At 35.8% G+C, this 21164-nt stretch overlaps 2 protein-coding genes across 3 annotated transcripts; both read right to left on the reverse strand.

The window, feature by feature from the left end:
• Positions 1–2229: 2229 nt before the first annotated feature.
• LOC125194258 (uncharacterized) lies at positions 2230–8503 on the reverse strand. 2 transcript variants are annotated; one of them, XM_048092384.2, is made up of 10 exons: positions 8326–8503; positions 6200–7575; positions 5934–6016; positions 5614–5672; positions 5214–5406; positions 3834–5071; positions 3618–3666; positions 3298–3527; positions 3052–3165; positions 2230–2758 (listed from the first exon to the last, which is right to left on the reverse strand). In XM_048092384.2, the coding sequence occupies exons 2-10, from the start codon at positions 7512–7514 to the stop codon at positions 2536–2538; spliced, it is 3504 nt and encodes a 1167-aa protein (XP_047948341.1). In that variant the 5' UTR covers positions 7515–7575; positions 8326–8503; the 3' UTR covers positions 2230–2535. The 2 variants fall into 2 exon arrangements, with proteins under 2 accessions (XP_047948341.1, XP_047948340.1); XM_048092383.2 differs by having other exon boundaries at positions 6200–7578.
• Positions 8504–11052: 2549 nt separating this feature from the next.
• LOC125196952 (Transducin/WD40 repeat-like superfamily protein) lies at positions 11053–16716 on the reverse strand. The gene is made up of 13 exons (XM_048095618.2): positions 16464–16716; positions 16215–16315; positions 15294–15400; positions 15081–15116; positions 14898–14983; positions 14253–14317; positions 14065–14175; positions 13845–13967; positions 12921–13064; positions 12043–12288; positions 11928–11963; positions 11740–11836; positions 11053–11471 (listed from the first exon to the last, which is right to left on the reverse strand). The coding sequence occupies exons 1-12, from the start codon at positions 16618–16620 to the stop codon at positions 11744–11746; spliced, it is 1305 nt and encodes a 434-aa protein (XP_047951575.1). The 5' UTR covers positions 16621–16716; the 3' UTR covers positions 11053–11471; positions 11740–11743.
• Between the last annotated feature and the right edge of the window lie 4448 nt (positions 16717–21164).

Consider the following 21164-nt stretch of genomic DNA (forward strand, 5'->3'; position numbering starts at 1 on the left):
GCATCCCTATATTTAACATTCTCTAGATGTGTCTTTTTAGTAATTTTTTCGATCAACCATTTTAAAAGTAGAAGATATTTTGTTAATCATTCTCTAGATGTGTCTTTTGAGTAATTCTTTTGATCAACAATTCTAAATAGAAAATATTATATAAATCTCATAACTTTCCTAACACATTTTCCTCTCTGGTGCGGATGAAGACGCAATTATTTATTTATAATTAATAGATTAAGTTAATTAAGTTTTCATAAGTAAGAGGACTAAATTTTAACTGATATTAATGAGGTTTAATTGAGCTCAATTAACTCCGACAAAGATTAAAGTATTTATTAATTCGCTATTAATTTAAGTTTTAGCTGTGTACGTGGGCACCGTCCGCGGAAAATAAACTTTAACTAACAGTACTAAATGTTTCTGTATGATGTGAGAGTTTCTTACATGTATAATGGACATGAATCGGTAGAAGCTCATGGATTGGCGCCACGTTTCCGAAGATGAAATGACTTTACTCCTATCAAATAGAAGCACCTCTAGCTAGTAGGCATCCGCGAACTTGAAGGGCAATAACCAAGCAATGCAAAGAGAGAATACTTTTGTTGGGTATGTTTCTCATCTATCAAATCCACCTATTTATAGGATAGTGGAGACCACATGAAAGGTCATTGAATTAAGGCACCTCATGAAGCATTTGGAGGTTACCTTAGAGTAACCACAATAGGGGCGGGGGGAGGGGGCGGCAGCGCTGGCGAGTTTTTAATTTTTTTTTAGTTTCTTAATTATTTTCTATAGAGACCACCTATTCCTCTTTTTTTTTTAATTTGATTCTATTCCAATCTCCAATCTAAAAATTTTCTTAATTTTTCAATTTTTATAATACATCGAAGATTTGATTTGATTTTTTTAAAAATTAATTGTGGTTTTTTGATCTAATTATTTTCATCCCTTCTAATCCAATTAAAATATACTAACAATTGAAAAAATAATGTGATTCGTGACTGTGGCGTGACTGTTTATTGGGCTGGACAAATTTTTATAGTTGTGGCGCGGCTGTTCCGCCTTATTGTGGACACTCGGAGGTACAAAATCATAAGTCTTAGGCCAAGTGAAAAGCCTCCATATTTAACACGTTTTTTCAACACGGAGGACAATATTGCATTTCATTCTGTAATATACATATGTTTGCACACATATTGGACATGCAATGGACATTTTAAATACAAATAATGAACAATACGTGCACTTGTACTTTCTGAAGAACATATATCACATTACATTGAACGCATGCTGGAACATAATCAAGTACATAATAAAATAGTACTCCTATTGAAGTTGTAATAGAAAAAAGTAAAAATAGACTTGGTATATCTATCATGTTTGACGAAATCTAACTTAAGATCAAATAAGCATGTTGAAATAAGATACTATTTCAATAATTAAAAAGTGATATGGTAAATCATGTTTGATAGTACTAGATAATTAGGATATCTTCCAAATAGAAACATGACATGGTACATAATATTTGACTGACTGATAGTATTAGATAAAAGGAAAGATACTACTACTACGATTTTGGTATATGAAAATATGAAATTATTAATAAGTGGCGGGAAACAAAAGCAAATTAAAAATAATTTTTTAGTGAATTTTGATGTTTGTGGAGTTGAGACAACATCGTAACTGGCTGCTGTAAGCCGCCAAAAGCGTAGGATTGCAGAATTATTACAAGACAACCTGTGCCCACCAATCACAAAAACATTATTTTCATGCACAAAATTGACCAAACATTTGTCTTCTTGATTTTCATAACTCCGCAGATTCCAATAGGATAAACAATGATGCTCGTATTTGGTAGTTACAAGAGAATGCCAAAAAAGCTCTTTCTCTCACATACGACCCAATCAGATGCTCCTGTGATGCTGACAAGAGTGGAGAAAATCTTTGTTTCATCAGCACCGAAATCTATGAGTATCTTTAGTGAGAGAGAGAAATAGAATCTACTACAGCGAAATCCAACTAAAGAAGAATTCTTTTATGTGAAGACTATATCTTTATGCTGACAATAACATTTGGATTCAGGTTCTGGGCCCACAAAATCTCTGTCGGAAACAACTTCAAACAAAATAAACATCATGAATTCCATCTGTATACATGGAGTAGTACATTTTGATTGAAACTAAACTAAAATGGGAAGAGTTTTAAGTGCGAATTGGAATATAGATAGGGCTAAAATTTAACGGTATAACAAAAGTGCATTCATACAAATCACTACTAAATCCGTACAATAGCCCGCTACATCATCCACCTAAATTTTTTATGCAGACATAACAACATCAATACATATTATATACTTCCTCAAAAATTGTGAAAGGATCCACCTTAGATTAGAGGTCACCTGGTCTAAATTGTATTCATCTCCAGGGAATTTTGTCTCCTCCGGTCGATTTTAATTGGTCACAACCACAGATCTTCGTATAAGGAGCAACTTGTGTAGAAGAGGAAACATGGCAGGAGCGGATGTTTCTATTTCGTTTCGGATTACAAGGAAAGACAGTCCATGCCTTCTGGTAATATCTCAGGCATTGGACGCCCTACTACGAATCTTTGAGGGAGCATTTTGTGCAAAGTTGATGTGCCAGAGGAGGCTGCTGAACTCGGATGTGCCCTGATGTGGAACTTCGCGAAGCGGTTGATGGTAGAAAATTTCTCCAGTTCCTGGGTTTCCACTTTGATGTCTACACTCGATAGACTTTTTTCCAGCCTGCATCATCAAATTTGCATTCAATAGCATACCAACTAAAAATATGCATTAAATCGGCTAAACAAGCTTTTCACATACACAGCTTATCTAATCCCTGAATGTTATAAGGCACATAAACATCACGTTTATCACATGAGGTGCACTCACAAGGTTACAAATCAACATACATACTAATTCTATCTGGCATCATCAGTCATTTTCAGCACCAGGCCAGTTAAAATATTGCTCACATGGTCTACATTTATGTAGTATCAAAGGATAAAGATGTAATGAAGAGTAGATTATGCCCCTACCTCGTTAAATCATCTTGAAGCTTCTTTGCTCGACAAATAATACCTTCCACGACTTTAGAGAACTTGCAACCATCTGCTCTCCTTGAAGTTTTAGGTTTGTCAAGTGAATCTGACCTGAATATAACAATCGACAAGAAATAAGTAAGTTAATAGCCAATACAAACTCAACCGTTTTGGGATTAGAGAATGGAAGTGATTTTCATTAAGAAAGAAAGGGACAAACATAAAAACAAGTGCAACTCTTACACATCCATGGAGTTGAGAGGCAATTGGCTGGTCAAGCTACATGCATCTCCTAATGCTAATCTAGCAGCATAATATGCTATATAATCACAATTTGAACTGGAATCCATACAAATAATAACTGATGGTGCAGGTCGAAAGACTTGCTGCATAAGTTGTGTACAGCAAATCAGCCGTCTTTTGGCTTGAATCACTGGGTGCAACTCCTCTATAATTTCAGCCTCAGATATCACCTAAGATATTGGAGAGTAATGGCATTACTACTAGATAATGATCCATAAACATACCAAACATTTTAGTAATTATAAGCAAAAAGACCTCACCTCTTCTTCTCTTCTGTTTGCAGCTTGTGCCCATGATAACTCAGCGGTGCTGCCATATAGAAGGAAAGTTCAGTGATTATATGTTCATATTTATCACAGAAAGAAACCTACTTCAGCCATTTATTCTAAAGATTGTAGAAAAAGGAAAAGAAGTAGAAGATTCCAATTAGCAGAAATCGATGCTTCACTGATATAGCTGTTAGTAGGTCTACATACCTGATATCTTGGGGCTTCGACTCATCACAATAAACTTCCTTGTGCCAGGGTATCATGGTCAATGCAATAAGTTTCCGTTTCTTCTCCAATGTAACAGCTAAACTTTGGTGATTGGCATTTGATGGCAACATAGAAGGGGGGTTTAAATGTTTATACAGGACAGGGTTTGCAGAGGCAGGTGAAAGTAAGCCACTTCCTTGACTGGCATTAGCCAAATTTACTTGCATACTTAAACTGTTATCCTGCAAGTTTCCCAGAGTCGTATCCGAGGATAGTTGTGTGGCATGAATTGCAGCTCTTGAATCATAAATTGGAAACCTCTGTCCGTTCTTCAAGGTCTCATACTGCTTAAACCAGGATTGGACCATTGGCAAACTGATCTGTGATGCATGTACCGCATTAGAAGCTCCGTTACTACCTCCTGAACATGTCAGCATATCATTTTGGGAAAGAATATTCTGCTGGAAATTCTGAGGGTAAGATGTCAACAAAGCTTTGCCAGACTGATCGCCTTGGACCCCTTGGGAGAGTTTACATCCCTCATTATCTCCAGATGAATACGCGCCAAGACATGATGCTGCATTCGAGTCAGTTTTTGGTACACCTTCGTTTCTAGAATCATGTCCACTCAAAAGCAGCCCCTCTAGATTGGCACTTGGATGCTGATAGTTTACACCATCATGTTTAGGAACGAAGCTCTTACCATCATCAGTAGTCAATGAACCAGACCCAATAGCACCTGCTTCCGAGCCATGCTCTCTAAGTTCTTGCTTTTGAAGTTCACTGCTGAGGGATGTGGAGCTATTTATATCAGTTGACCCTTCATTAATAGAGCTTCCTTTCTCTAATCGCTGATCAAGCCCAGCTAAATTCCCTGAATATTGTTTTGCATTGTATGCATGTTCAGGATAATTCTGATAGTGCTGTTCATTTGGAGCTTCTGAGCTAGTCCTTATACTGCTAGATGCTGAATTAGGCGACCCAAACAAACTAGACGAAAATATGAGAGGTTTCGGGGAAGTTGTGTCTTGCTGAGAGGACATACCCTGCCATTGAGTATGTTTCCCCATCTGAAATTCCACATGCTGCAGCCTATCTGACATCAAAGAGGGTTGACCAGAAAGTGGGGCTTCAGCATTTCTGAGAGTCATGTGACTAGGAAAAGGTGAAGTTGGATGTTGGTTTTCAACATGATTGTTCACAATATGACTTGATAGAGACGTTGCACTAGAGGCGACCTGCAAAGAGAGATAATGCTGTATATTTAGGTAAATGTAAGAGTGTGTTACATCTAACAATGAGCAATCTGAAAAATAGAATCTCCATCTTGGAGGACCTGATAAGGTCAAGATTTACATGACAAATATTTACTTTACCCACCATGGATGAGGATGGGAAAACTGAGTGTGTCGAAGTTTGAGGATCTGAAGGCCTGCATGGTCTGGCGAAAATTGCACCAGAAGTGTTACTTGAACCAAATTCTGTAGGATTTGAGTCTTTCAAGTTCAATTGCATCACTGATGCTTGATCGTTGGATGTATCCTCCTTGTTAAGTAGCTCAATCATACTTTCACTGCAATGAAAGAAGGGCGAGTGTTCCCCAAACGATAATATGAGGTTTACACCAGAGAAAAAGAGCCAAGATGCAAATGTCACTGAACCAGGAGTACAAAATGAATAAAAAATAGATTGAGAATGTAATCGGTTTTTCCACATAATGTGGTGATTTCAGATACTTGAGAATTTCAGATAGCACACAAAATCTTTAAGCAGTAACTACCTTGGAGCAGTCATATTCTCTGGATCAACCGAGTACCCATGAGAATTTATCTGGTTCACCTGTAAGAACATAATAATCACTGAACTTTCAGGAAAGAAGAGAACGACAGCTGATATAGATTTTTAATGAACTTAATATGCCATTGAATGTGGTCGGTAATCTAGGTCTATGCAAGTAAAAACATATTGACCTAGTAAGACCATCTAAGCATTTTCTTGCTTTGCCACTCAACTACAAAGACATCAAAGAGAGAAAAAAAGTACATTCAGCTGAGGGAGAAGAGATACAACAGGGCACAGAAAAAGGACTTTCGGGCTAACCTGATCGTATGGCTTTTGAATGCCACCAGGCACATGATGTGATGCACTTCCTTGAAGCCAAAAAGCACCTTTGAATTCTTGACCTGGAAAAAGTTAAATTTCAATGCAATTCTCCGGTGAGATTATCTTATGCATCTTAACTTCAATAATGTATCTAGATCAACATCTCTCCTTCATAACAACCAATCAAATTCGGTACATTCTAGTTGCTTATGAGTTTGAGTATGAAAAGAGCATATCTAAAGATGAGGGTAGCATATTATTACCAGATAATTCATTGAACAGCCGGTTGTTATCAGTGCATGACAACAGGCTAGGCTCATGTGTGTCATTATTTGGGTTCTCCTTATGTTTAACAGGCCAAATATGTGGCAATGGCAAAGATGTCTGAATCACCGGTGCCCTTCCACTAGGGCACTTCTGTTGAGAGTTATAGTCAGCCAGCAGGCTCGTACTTCTAGGAGAGTTCTGAGTAGTGGCATGAGAAGACTCAGAGTGATATTCCTCTTTCTGGTTCTGATACTGGTAACCTGGTTGCTGAAAATTAGCAAAGCTGGAGTTCAAATTGAAATTCTGGGCCAATTGCTGTGGCTTACAACTTGGAGAGACGGTATTTGGCAAGTTTCTGTTAACCCAACTATTTTGCAACCTTTTGCTATCATTGGACTTCATGTGCTGGTTGTCATTTGATGGTTCTGGATTCTGGAAACTCAATCCACTCCATTCTTCCTGTACCCCGGGATCATTTCCAGATGTTTCTTCAAGGGCAGATTGCATTAGAGCGCTCCAGCTGCCACTTTGTATAGAAGGCAATCCATCTATGTCAGACATGTTTTCCATCATACCCGCAAAGCCTCCTGTACTCCCTTTGCTGCATCTGCTGAATGATCCCCAGCTGTCGTCATCTGTATTATACAATATCTTCTGTTCCAATGGGTCTAGGGAATCATCCACCACAGACATGCCAAAGTCTGCATCTTCATGCCTCCCTTCAAATTCCTGAGCTGCTATTCCTTGCTCAGAGTAGTTTCCAGGCAAAACTGCACTATGTAAACCTTCGGCGTGGACTTGCCCAAACAAGTTCTTCTCTTGATTAGAATGAAACATGTTAGTTTGATCAGCAGGAAAATTACAATGTTGACTCATGAAAGAGTTACTGAAAGCTGAAGGCTGCATGGTGACCATTCCCAGAGGGCTACTATTATTCTTGGTCAGCTGATTGGTTGAAAGATTAGACGGGTCCTGAAGGTGAGAATATTGATTCAAATTCTTGTCGGGGGTTGGAGTATGATTCCCATATAAAGATATGTCTAAATGAGGCTGAGTCAGGCCAGACGGACTTTGTCCAAGTACTAATTCATTTGGTCCACTGTGTTGCATCATGTTACCCGTCATAAATATCCCTCGCGGATCCTGCATTGGTGTCCCATTGACCGTCGGAGAAAATTGTCCACCTGATGCCTGTTTCAGTGATGATAGTTGATTTACATAATTCTGGTTTCTAGCGTTGCTCAACTCCTGGAGCTGTTGTCTTCGCTGCATTTCTTGCAACTGTTTGAACATGATTTGGCGCTGCAACATCTTTTCATTCAAAAATTAGGCTTCTCCAGACACAGGAACCTGGTAACTTGTTCGGAAGAGCCTACTGCACCGAAATACAATTACGTTGAGACAAATGGAGACTGCTAACTTACAGACTGCTTTAAACTGATGGATGCGGAGGGAAAAACAAGTAATTCCCCAAAAGTCATTAAAATCAATTACAGCTAAAATAAGGTTGCTCAATTGGTTACATTGACACCGAAAAACACAAGCGTGGTTGTTCCAATCACTGAACAATTGTTTGATATCCAACCCCCCAAACAAGACATTCTCCAATAACAAAGGCAACCATAGCCAACCTTAAATGCTGTTATACTTCACTGAAACTAAAATCAGAAATATGCACTACTTTCCCTAATTACAATTACCTAATTGAGTCATATGAAAAGAAAAGTGGGAAAGAAAAATGAAACGGAAAACAGAAAATCACAGGCACACACTCATTCAAAAATCAACTTAATTCAGCTCTCCCTCTCGTTCAAAAGGAAGCAACTACAGCGACAGAATTAAACATGCATCAACAACTACATTTTTCCTTGAGGAACCCGAATTCCAGAAACAGAAGAAACCCTAAAGATTCTAGCATGTCAACAGACCCCCCAAAACAATAAATAACTACAATTCACACCAAACCCATTTCGACAGAAATTAGGAGCAACGCAATCTAAGCTCAAATTACACACAGCACAGCTACTTCAGCCGTTTACAGAGTGATCTGAGCTAAAATAATTGAGTACAAGTGCGTGCGTGTGTGTGTGTGTGTGTGTGTGTGAATTTCCTTGCAACTTACTCCGGGTAATACATGAAATGGAAGATCAAATACTGCAAATTTGGCTCAGCTTCAACTCTCATCAAATTTGCTAACGACTTTCTCCCCCTGAATATACATAAAAATACATATATATAATGAATGTATATGTATATGCGCTCCACTGTTCACTGCTTATTTTCTCTCTCCAGGAGTAGTTTTTTTTTTTTTCAGTCATGTCTCTCGGATATAAAGCCAATAATAAAAAATAAATAACTCTTTTTAAGTAAATTAGCAACTTGCCCCAGTTCCAAGCCTCATAGGGTCGGTTTTACCAAGCCGAGAGATTTCCCTGTGCAGCCGGGTCTAGGATTGAGGTAGGATTCCAGCCGCTGATAAAGATATTTGAGGATATCAACGGTTGTGATTTAGTGAATGAGCATGGGTGCGTTTAAATTATGCAATTGAATTGATGAATAGAGGAAAAGTGCTAATGGAACGCGCTTGACTTAAGCGCGTGGTGTGTGCATTTTTCAACTTTTTGTCCAAAAAAGCACAAGTTTGCTTTTATTGGGAGTTTTCTAATTTCTAATTTCTAATTTCTAGAATATAATTTCTATGGTAAAATATGGAGTAATAAATAAAGTAGTAGAAGTATTACTTTTACTAATTGAGGGGTTTTCTGATTTTGTATTTTTCCCGCCACCGTTTGCAGCTGTTAGCTAGAGCAGTTACTAAAAAACAGAAACTTATAGTACCTAGTACTCTTTCATTAATTCAGTGTATTTTTTATTATTTCAGAATAAAAGTACTAACTGATCTATAAGTTAATAGATCATTTGAGTTCAGCTTGCATTTTTATATACTACTCCTAGTATTAAAGGAACTGAAATCGGTTTGATTATAATGGTGTTCATATGGATTTTAAAATATGAGGCACTCATTTAATCAAGCTAGTTAGAAAGTAGTAGTACAACAGTAATTCATAATTAGAATTTAATCAATAATAATTACACAACAAGTTGAATAGTAACGTAATATATAGGGTCACAATGCAATTATTATCTTTTTTATCGGGTTATACCTAGATACCCACCGTTCAGGATTCCGGTTCTGGCGATTGTTGAACCGTAATCGCCCGTTAAGCAAAGTGGAGGTTTTGGTTTCGGTTCGAAATCGCCAATTTTACGTATTGGCAGTTCCGATTTCAACGATTTTCCGGAATTTTTTTTATGTTTTTACTAATAATTTTGAAGTTTTTGAGTATGCAATTAAAATGCGTACAAAATAAATTTGAACAAGACAATGCATAAAGTAAATTGAAAGTAAGACAATAAAGAAGAATAAGACCAATTTTACTAAATTAGAGTTGTTCGATTCTACCGTACATTAAATGATGGGGAAAGAGAAATAAATCGAAAGAACTTGAGCTCATCTTAAACTTCTAAATTTAGACTTTTCAAAGTTCACATAGTTCTCTTACTTGACTTACCTTTTTAGTTTGGCCATGCTTGCCTCTCATTGTCATCATTCTCCGAGGTAGGTCTCAGGTCTCATCATCAGTAATCTTTTCACAATCATTCTCCACACAGAAATCGAAATATGGCTTATGTTTTCACTTGTCCACTTTGTTTAATAATCATCGAGTAAAACAGTGGCTTCCATGTTTCTAGCAGGAAGTATGCTCCTTTGGTCATCTAAGACACAACCACCAATAATCGTCAATCGATATAAATCTACGATGTGGTCCCAAAAAGAAGGTATCAAAAGCAAATTAATACTAAAAGTCATGTTGCCAACTTCTATAAAATTACATACTTCATCCGTCCCTGAAAAGTATGAACTTTCTAATTTTAGAATATTTTTTTCTCTCTAAATGAGCTGAGGCTCATTCTCCACCAATATTACTTTAAAAAAATATTCTTTTTATTTCTCTCATACTTTTCTAATTATGCATTAAAATTCATGCTGAACAAAATGTTCATACTATTTGAGAACAGAGATAATAATTATATACTCCTGATGTAGATTCCAACATATTGTTTGTTGAGTTCAAACAAGTTGATACATCCACACGAAGAGTGGTGTACTAAATTGCTTGCATCGACATAAATGACATCATTAATAAAGACCATTATGGTGAACACAAATCTGATTTTATTTTTGTGGATAAATAACACCTTATGCTGTATACATTGATTTGGATATGTATGTCTACGGTTCAGGGTAATGCTCCATCTCCGATGCGTGTTATAATTCGCAACACTTCTGCTTTACTGCGGATTCTCCACGTTCTTTGTACTATTTTTGTAGTATAAATTTTTTTACCAGCTCAAGAAAAAGAGGAAAATTTGATTTTTCGTATTTCTATATGATTTTATTATTGTTTTGATGATTATGTGAATTGAACGTTGTAAAACAACTGGAAAAATTGCTAGTTGGATATTATAATATATAAACGTAAACGTAGACAATCTAAACAATGGGCCTATTCTAAAGTCTAAACAAGCCGTTACATGAATTTTGTTACTGGTAGACTGGTAGTTTTCAGTAAAACAACAGCCCCATCCCACGGTTATAGTTTAATTAGAGTAGAAATAATTTAATTCTAGTTCCAAAAAAACTTGTTACAAATCCAACACCAGTTCATCGTGTAACAATCATGCAGAAACCAAATGAAATATGCCACATGTAACATCTACTACTACAAATAGTAATGCAAAATTAGCAATAAATCAGGCTTCTGCAACACAATGTGCGATCCAAAAATGAAATAAGGAAAAGGGTCCTATATTCAAAAGCAGTATAGTAATGGATTAAGGCTTCTCCTATCTTGTATTCCTACTCAAAATCGTTTTGAACAGTATAGCACATTTATATGATTGGGGAGTCTTAAATAAAGTTCAAATAAGTTATTGTCTAGTTTACATCAACATAATTAGAGAATACTATCTCATTCAGTAGCGCCATGGTACACGCATGACTTGTGACACAGTGCACCCTGGCAAACTAATTGCATTGCAGCTCAACTAGTCCAGCATCATGACTGCTGAGAGCACAAGTTTCGACTTCTTTCTGCAAGAACTCTGCAATCAGTTTACCATGATTGCTGAGTACAGCCATACAATTCTTTCTTAGGATTTAGGGAGGAATTAGATGGTTCTGGATGCAAAGAGAACAATGCGGGCCTGAAATATATAAATTTGCTTAAGATTAGCTCAACAATGTTGCAAATATGAACTCTTCATACAAACTATATCATAGATTGTGTTTTCAGGAGTCGTATTCAAGACATGGTTCTTTCCAAAACAAATACACAAGGGGTCGGAGAATAGATGTGCATCAGTAACGACCCAGCCTGCAGCTATTTAGTTTGGTTTGGAATCATGGTACCATCAGAATAATATATAATTGCATCAGGTACACAGTCCACTTTGGAAATGAACAAAGAAATACCTGATCACAGAACTGGTACTCCAGAGGAAATGCAAAGCTTGGAGTCAGCACCACCACTAATCACACTATCACCTTTCCACCAATCAGCACACAAAACCTGAATTGATAATGTATCATTTAGAAACTATTAAATATATACTTTTAATGAAAACAAGATTCGTAAATGAACCCAAGATTTGAAGAAGTACCTTGTCTCCATGTGAGTCTATTACAGCCAATGGCCACTGCAGAAGATAGATGATTCAGAATCTAAGTGTGAAATACTACTAGCATGATATAGAAGGAACATAAGTGACAACGTACCGCAGTTCTCAGATCCCACAGCATCACTTTTCCATCAAATGATGCAGAGACTAAGTGATACCATGATTTATCATGCCATTTGCAAGAAGATATCCAAGAATTATGTGATGAGAATTGGAATATAGGAGACAAAGTTCCAGGTTTGCGAGGATCCCATACTCGAAGAACAGGATCAGAACCACCAGCAGCAATAAGGGCCGAACTCTCACCTCCAATACTAAGACAGTTTATAGCCTTGCCACAGGACTAAGCAGAAAAAGCAAAATGCTATCAATTGGATTATTTGACAATAATGAATCCATTTGCAGACAATATCTTATTTGAAAAATGTTGAACCCATTGCACAAAAGATTTACAAAAGGTTCTGCCAACAGAACACCTTTTTCCATGCAAACAAATAGTGCAAATGTCTTGCAATATAGTTTCTCAAGTGACATGAGATACAGTATTAAATAGTACTCCTCCGTCCCCCAAATTTTGTCACAATCAGGCACGGGTTTTAAGAAATGAAATGGAAAGCGGATTGAAAAGTTGGTAGGATCAGTTTTATAATAAAATGTGAGTGAGAATAAGTTCGTGGAATGTGGGGTCCACTACCAAACATGGTAGTAAAAAGTGAAATGTGACAAATTTTGTGAGGCGGCCAGAAATGGAAAAATGTGACAAAATTTCAGGGACGGAGGGAGTAAATAATAAGAACCATTAGCCACATTAAGCTAGATACTAGTACTACAGAAGAATTGAATGAAAAATAGACAGGCCTTTAAAATGAACATAATTTTGTATAAGTACTACATTTATTAAGATTTAAGACTATCAACATAATTACCAGACTAATAGAGGCAAATAGAGGTTGGGAATAGTAAAGTCTCACTCACCATGTTGAAAGTATCTTTCCCTGTCTCAACATCCCATCTTCTGATAGAATGATCCCAAGAGCCTGAATAAATTGTTTCATGTTGCGGCCAGACAACAGAAGATACACACTGCGTATGTCCCACCAGTGTAGTTAACGCTTCACCCTGTACAGAAATATGACAAACTACATCACATGCAGTGAGGCGTGGGATAACTCAACGCATGATATATACAAGAGTTCTTAAATTTTTGAAGATGATCATATATTTTGGGGGGTCGCCGCTAGAAGGCATTTACTAAGGCTAGTGGTTATTTGCATGTAATCAAACTAGGGAACTGGGATCAAGAGAAAATCAATCTCATTAATGTATATTTTGAAAGTCCCCAAAATCAAAATAGGATAATGATTCATCTATTTTCATTCACTACCCCAACCCCATTAAAATTATTAATTCCATTTATTACACACTCCCTCAATGATGATAATTACCATTGCCATTGAATAATTTGAACTCAGCACCCACAGTTATGCGAACATGAGGACTGATAGATACTGTTTAAACCAACCTATTAAATGGCCATCCTTTTCATCTATTCCAAAAATACTAGTAATTGCCAACTTAAGGACAGCAGATGGGACAAAAACTGTTCAAACCAACACCTAAAATGACAATAAATTTATAGGTAAATACAGATAAACACCACTGCATAACAAAATTGCTAATAAGATTTTCTGGTTCAGATAACCTCCCGCCATATACACGACCTACCATCATCAATTCACATTTTTTAGCAATTCCCTGATCAAATCTTAAGTAATTCAGCAGGGAAGGATGGTTAATGAGGTGGAGGTAAGTTCATGTCGTTAACATATAGACACTTTTTCCACAACAACTGTTCAAGTCAGTAGCTTTTCAAGCACTATATTATCTAGACAATTCTACCTCTGATAGAGCCTCCTCATCTTGACCACCCTTTTTCCTCTTCTTCACTGAAACTGAGTCATCAGTGTCGTTAGCACTTGTGTTCCATAAGTTGATAGTACAATCCCAAGAACCAGAACACACCTATGGAGAAAATAAGAAGACCATGGGAAATGATCAAAGTCATTGGAAGCAATATATCATTATGGATAAGAAAAACTAAGAAGCAAAAAAAGAATACCATATCACCAGAGGGTTTCCCTGAAATGCTCTGAACAGCACAAGTATGACCCCGCAATATCTTAACTGATGTTATCTTCTTTGGTTGATCAATTGGATCCTCTTCGCCAAACTTTCAGCAAGAGAAATGATCAGCAATCATTCACAGAAAATAGCATATATGAGACAGAGTAGAAGATGGATTAATACCTTCCACAACCTCAACGTTTTGTCCTTCGAACCAGTAGCAACAACTTGATCAACAATAGTGTCAGCTATGGAGAAGAAAACAGCATTTTCAATGATCATAAAAATATAAAATAGGTATGGTTCTAAATAAATCACCATGATTGTCATAAAGAATCCTTCCATATCCTATAGATCTAGTTTTCAAAATTTAAATGTTGCTGATGTATTATATATGAAGGGGCACAGGAAGTAGAAGATTATACATAGGGTGTGATTTCAAGCCTTAACAGTAAAACTGGAAGTCGTTTAAATAACTTTGTAGTGCTTTTATACCAGAAGCTTGATTATACCACTCAAAATTCTCAAATACAGTGGTGATGAGCATTGAGCAGAAAAAAGAGTTAGTAGGGATCTGAAGGAGGATCCTATATACAGCTCTGGAAGTAACTTTTAATAACTGTTGTGTAAAGACATTAATATTAATCCTATATAGGAGGTTTCAACTAATGCACTTACAACATAGACGTGATCAGAATTTTCTGTAATGTACTGTTAAACTGTAAAAGTAAAAAAAAGTAAAAAAGTAAAAGAGGAGAAAAACTAAGCTCATCTGAAAATATTCACAAAGAAATAATGTCCTGGACAAGAAAGAGCCTCCCTTAGTACCTTTGGGCATCAAATTACACACAGAGGTGACAGGGGCTGAATGCCCATCTAATACATGTGTACATATTCCACCAGCCTTCCATATTCTAGAATCAATAGACAAAAAAATATTCTATTAGGGAATTATAGTGAACAAATTGGTAAAGACAATAATCGGTATAGTTGGCAATTTTATTAAGTTACCTTCCAAAACCATCATAGCATCCGGTCAAAATGTACCTATTTGATTGAGCAATAGTCAAATCATTGCTCATGTTTATAGATGTGTACAATTCTCAAAATCATATCACTTCATTAAGGTGGATAAATAAAAATACTAAAATTTGTGTGTTACAGGAACATTTAGTGCAACTATAACACGTAATGAACACTCTTCTATGACTTAGAGATTCATACCCATCACTGGAACCATCAAGCGCACTGACCCAGTCATCATGCAAAGAAGGCTCCTCCTGTTTCCTAGGAGCTACAGCTTTAATGTATTCAATCTCAAGTACTTTTTCCTATAAAAAAGAACACAGAACATACATTTATTTACCATTATCGAAATCTGTAATATTTTATCATGCAGTCTCACAGGGAAATAATCACTCATTTAAGAAAATGGGTAATAATACATCCGTCAACAAAAAAATTGACAAAGTTGTAAATGACACGGGTTTTAATGCGCAGTTGGTAAAGTAAGAGAGAGGGAGGGAAAATGTGGTGAAAGTAGTGTTAGTGGATTATGAGGTCCATATTTAGAATGATGTGTAGGGTTAGCATTGGTTTAAAACTTTCCATTATTAGAATTAGTCTAAGCTCAAAATGATAAAACTTGTACATTTTTTTGGACAGAGGTAGTATAATTTTTTCTGCACTCAAAAGAAGATACTATCATTTTTTATCTAGCTTTTAAAAATTAGTCTTCCACAAAACATAACGTACTTGTAGGGCCTACACTGCCGTATATCATTCTAAAGTGGACTGCCTGTATCAGAAAAATCGTGAAGGGTCGTGAAGGTGATTTTCTAAAACCTCAAAAGTTGAGCGAATTTTTTTTTCAAATGAGGACATCTATGGTTGATCAGCCCCCAAAATAAGTTACTACTACTATACTACTCCACTTATTTAAACTGCCAAATACACACTGATGAAATGAGAGGACATCCAGTCTGATGAAACAACTTGGTGCCAGTAAAGGAATCAATCCAGAACTCCAAATTGTCACAATATCTTTTTATTCCTAAACTGTAAAGCATATCTCAAATATCAAAATTGGCAGTGTATAGTACATCTGAAGTAAATTAAGGGCAAAAAGGCAAAAACTGAACTTACAGCAGAAATGCCTTTGGCAAGGAGGAACTCTTCAAGTGACATGCGAACCAGCTCTCCATCAATAAGAAAATCAAAGGGCTCTGTTGTCCAATCCTCATCCGCTGATACATTAAATCATAATCAATCAACAAGCAATTTAACACCGCATTATACAAACAAGGCTTATAATCTCGGAGCTAACAAGGTTCCTCTCAAATTTCAAAATTCATAAAAAAATCAAACAAATACACAATCAAAGAAAATAAATACTTGTAAGGAGGAGATTGTTGATGAGTGCAGAGAGGCCAAAGCGAGTGAGATTGGCAGGTATGGAGATAGAAGCTTGCTGCACTTTGTACGACTGTGGTAGCTTCGTTACGAAGCGCACCTGAACTTGCCTAGCTTCTCCGTCTCCGTCAATATCCATTGCTCTCGTTGATGCAGAGAAAAGGGCGCGCGGCGCAGCTAGGGTTTAAGGGAGAAGAGGGTTTAGTTGTTTTTATTGGGTAAGAAGTGTAGTAATAATCTATGAGAAATATACATTGTGTTCCATTATATTAGCGTTTTTTATATAAACAAATGAATTTAAATATGATGCAGTATTTAATTGTGTTCGATTATATTAGCGTTTTTTTATATAAACAAATGAATTTAAATATGATGCAGTATTGATTGTGTTCGATTATATAAGCGTTTTTTACATAAACAAATGAATTTAAATATGAAGACCGCATCATGGTGAACTTATTTTGGTAGTTTCTTAAGAGCTTTGGTGTCAATTGTATATATATTAGCATTAATCAGAATCGGCTTTTTAATTGTGTTTGATTATATAAGCGAAACAAATGAATTTAAATATGAAATATGAAGACTGCATCATGGTGAACTTATTTTGGTAGTTTCGTAAGAACTTCGGTGTCAATTGTGTATTCATTAGCATTAATCAGAATCAGCTCTTTGACCTGCAAAAGGATGTGAATCAATATTATTAGTATATTGTATAATTATAAGGCGAATTACAGACTCAATTGCCAAAAGACCAAGAAACTCTAACAGAAAACGGAAAAAAAGAAAAGACCGAAGGCACAAATTTAAAGTCCATATATACTTATGGCGCATTCATTTTTTTGATTTCGATCTAGGTCAATTAAATTTAACTAACATTCGACAACTCACTATGATATCATGATACAAATTCATAAATTTATCCCAAACCATTGGGTGGTTGGAGGATTAGCCCAAGAAATTTATATAATGGTTTTAGTTTTCTTTTGACATCAATCTTAAATAGTTATACGGTAGTTTCAATTGTTAACAGAATATAAGCCCAACAGTTTTCTTACTCGATTACAATTACAATATAATCGTAAGGCCACTCTCAGACCTAACCACCAACCTTATTAAAATCAAGCATCATTCTGCAGAGTACATTTATTGAAAATCCGCATCTAAGCGCCCAACGAGACGAGCAAAACTAGGATCCACCATGACGGGACGTAGGGGTGTAAATTCGGGTACCCGTGGGAACCCAAACCCGAAAATTCGGGTACCCGAACCCGAAATCTCAAAAATATCATATCCAATACCCGACCCGTATGTGAATTCGGGTACCCTAATACCCGATGCGGGTACCCGAACCCAACTAATCGGTACCCATAAACCCGAAATTATTATATTTGAAATTTATTCTTTTATATAAATTAAATTGTGAGAATATAAATTATTAAAATAACACAATACTTATACTATTTATTGACTATAATTCTACTCCTATATTATACTATAAAATAGACATTAGACAAATAGGCACTACTTAATTTTAAAATAAAAAAAAATTGGTATAAATTAAAATATAAAAGAGATAAATTTTTTAAGACATTAACTGAACATGTAAATAAAATGGAGAAAGCATAACTAATTAACTATATATTTTCAAAAGATAGCAAGTAAGAACATAAATAATGCAACATGAACCGAACACGAATGTAAAAAAGTATTAAAATCGAGATAATAGAACAATGAAATGTCAAAGCAACCAAACATATAATCTAAATTGTCAAAACAACCAAACATAATCCAAATATTAAACTAAGAACTTTATAACCCAAAATATTTATCACAAGTACATAATTAATCGGGTTTAATCGGGTATTAGTCGGGTACTCTAATACGGGTTTCGGGTACCCTAAACCCGAAGAATCCTAACATTAACCACCCAAACCCGTACCCGAACCCATAACTTCGGGTTTCGGGTACCCAAAACCCATTGGGTATTGGGACTGGGGCGGGAATACCCGAAACCCGCGGATTAAATTTTCATGCCTAACGGGACGGGATTGGATCCCCTACTGTTAGGGGTGGCAAATCGTGCGTGTTGGGTCTTTATCGGGTCAACCTGTTAACGACCTGACCCAATAAGGACAAATACATGTTAAGAAAACTCCAAGCCTGAACACGAACCCGACTTGCTACCCTCAAACCCGAACATGACACGAACCTATTAACAACACTAACCACCTTAGGTCAACATGACACGATAACAACACGTACATGACACGACACTATAACAACACAACCTGATAACACGGTAAGAACTTGATAACAATTGTTCTTGATTAACAAAAGTTACAGAACCTTGAATCTGATCAGATTAAAAACCTAAAATTTGATTACACAATTTGATCTGATGAACAACAACATCAACAGATTCATAGCAACAAAATCCAACAAAAAAATATCATTTTTAAAATATTAAAAATTAATATTATTATAATATTATTTCTTAACGGGTAACATGAACCCAACAAGCTTTGACTCAAACCCATTTATTTCGTACGAATTCGTGTTGGATTATCGTGTCATGTCAAAAATTGTCAGCCCTATCTGTTGTGGCTGGATGCACAACACGGGACGGTGTTTCTCACATCATAATATTTTATTCATTAATTATAATTTAAAGTATTTTTTTAATACTCCATTTGTTTCAAGGTGGCTGAAGCATTTTTTTGGACGCGGGGACTAATAAATAGAGGTGTTAAAAATTAAAGAGACCAGAGTAAGATAAGAGAGTGGATAAAATAAAAGAGAATAATAAGTGAAGATAGAATTTTTGTCAAAAAAGAAAATAATTCAACTATATTAGGATTAATAAAAAAGACTATGACTCAAGCGAGTATATGTATTGAAGTACGAGCAAAAATACCCCTAATGTGCATTCAGCCACAAGGGGATCCAAATACTAACGGGACACCCGAGATTATTATGCTATGATCATATGATGTCAATTATTATAATGTGTTTAGATTTGCGTAATTGATTATTCTTTAAATATGGAATATACTTAGTTTCACATCTACCATATTCACACTTTTAATATTTTAAGTTGTCGACTTGTAATAATAAAAAAAAAGTTGTCGACTTAATTTGTATGTGTATTATAATCATTTATCTTAAATAGAGATTTGGCAACCGGCCATGATAGTAGCCGTAAGCAGCTTTATTGTGATCGAAACACATGTTAAATCTCTTATTTTGTTTCAATTCCAAATAGAACACCATAGTCAAATGATCACACAATGTGTCATTTTCAACCATTTGGATGATCAATTGAAGCTTTACAGTTCACAAAATTAATAAATCGAGGATTGAAATCGCTACTTATATATACATGGATATATTTGATTGATATAATACACCTAGATGACTGGGATTCCTATCTAAATCACTTAGAGTAAAAACAAATTAAGAGAAATAAGCAAATCTAGAAAAAAGTTTACTCCGATTTATTGATGAATGTGTGTACATAATTCTAAACGATAAACACTGGCGGCTTTCCATTTTCCTCCCTTATAAGAAAAATAAATTTTCTTTGACTAACAGAAGGCTGAAATATCTTTGTGATGTGATTTGGTCTATGAGAACGACCACAATATTACTTCGTCAAGCACTACAAAAAAATCACTAATTACCAAGGGATTTACTGAGAACACAATATCCGTAGGAATTTACCGATGGATTACCAAGGGATTTGTCGTTAGTAACTTTCCTGACGTCATTTCCAACGTATCTGGGACGGAGTTTGGCATTTTATTTTACCAACGGAAGATTTCCGTGGGTAAAGCTATTATTTTAATAATCATTAATTTAGGAATTAATTTCCGAGGGGAACATCCGTGGGAAAATTAAAATGCTATATTCCATTTTTAATCATTAATTTATGAATTTAATTTCCGAGGGCCATTATCCGTGGGAAATTAAAATGCACTATTCCGTTTTTTACTTTAACCCTAGCTCTTTCTACCGTTTCGACAGTTCTACTTCCTCAGCTCTGTGAAATCAAAAATTGCTCGATTCTCCTCCAATCTGCGAAAATTGATATCTCCAATCTGTGAAAATTGTTCGGTTCTCTATCTCCAATATGTGAAAATTGCTTTGAAGCTTGTGCATTTTAACTGCGAGGAAGGAGAGAGAAGGAGAGAGAGAGCTGTCGTTTTTTCCCACACTGATTCGGTGATTTCTCTCTTCTTTTCTGCGGTTTACTTTAGGAATTCTCCACATTTTTCTGCTTTATTTATGCATTTTTTTCTATCAGTCCAACTCTGTCAATTTTCGTCCCTAAGTGTTGGTGTGCATTTTCTCATTCTCTATATTCAACTCTGTCATTCAACTATAGTTTGATGCATCTGATTTTTAGTTCAGAATTAGTGTTGGTTTTGGGTTAAACTATGAACTACTAGTATACATTGCATTAGAAGGTTGTGGTGTTCACAAACATTTCTCAGTTGACAGTAGAATGCCCTTTTTTCATTGCGTTAGTTTATGAAAAACTCTCAAACTAGTAGAATCCATCAAGGCTATGGAAATTATTTCACATTGATGTGACTATCATCTGCTATATCTCTGCGTTTGATACTTTGATTTGTGGATAGCGGAGAAACTTCTCAGTGGAAAACAAAAGAGCATATTTGTATG

The sequence above is a fragment of the Salvia hispanica genome, chromosome 4, assembly GCF_029641045.1.
Source record: "Salvia hispanica isolate PSC_SH4W2 chromosome 4, Shi_PSC_v1, whole genome shotgun sequence".
In the NCBI taxonomy this organism is placed as follows: domain Eukaryota; kingdom Viridiplantae; phylum Streptophyta; class Magnoliopsida; order Lamiales; family Lamiaceae; genus Salvia; species Salvia hispanica.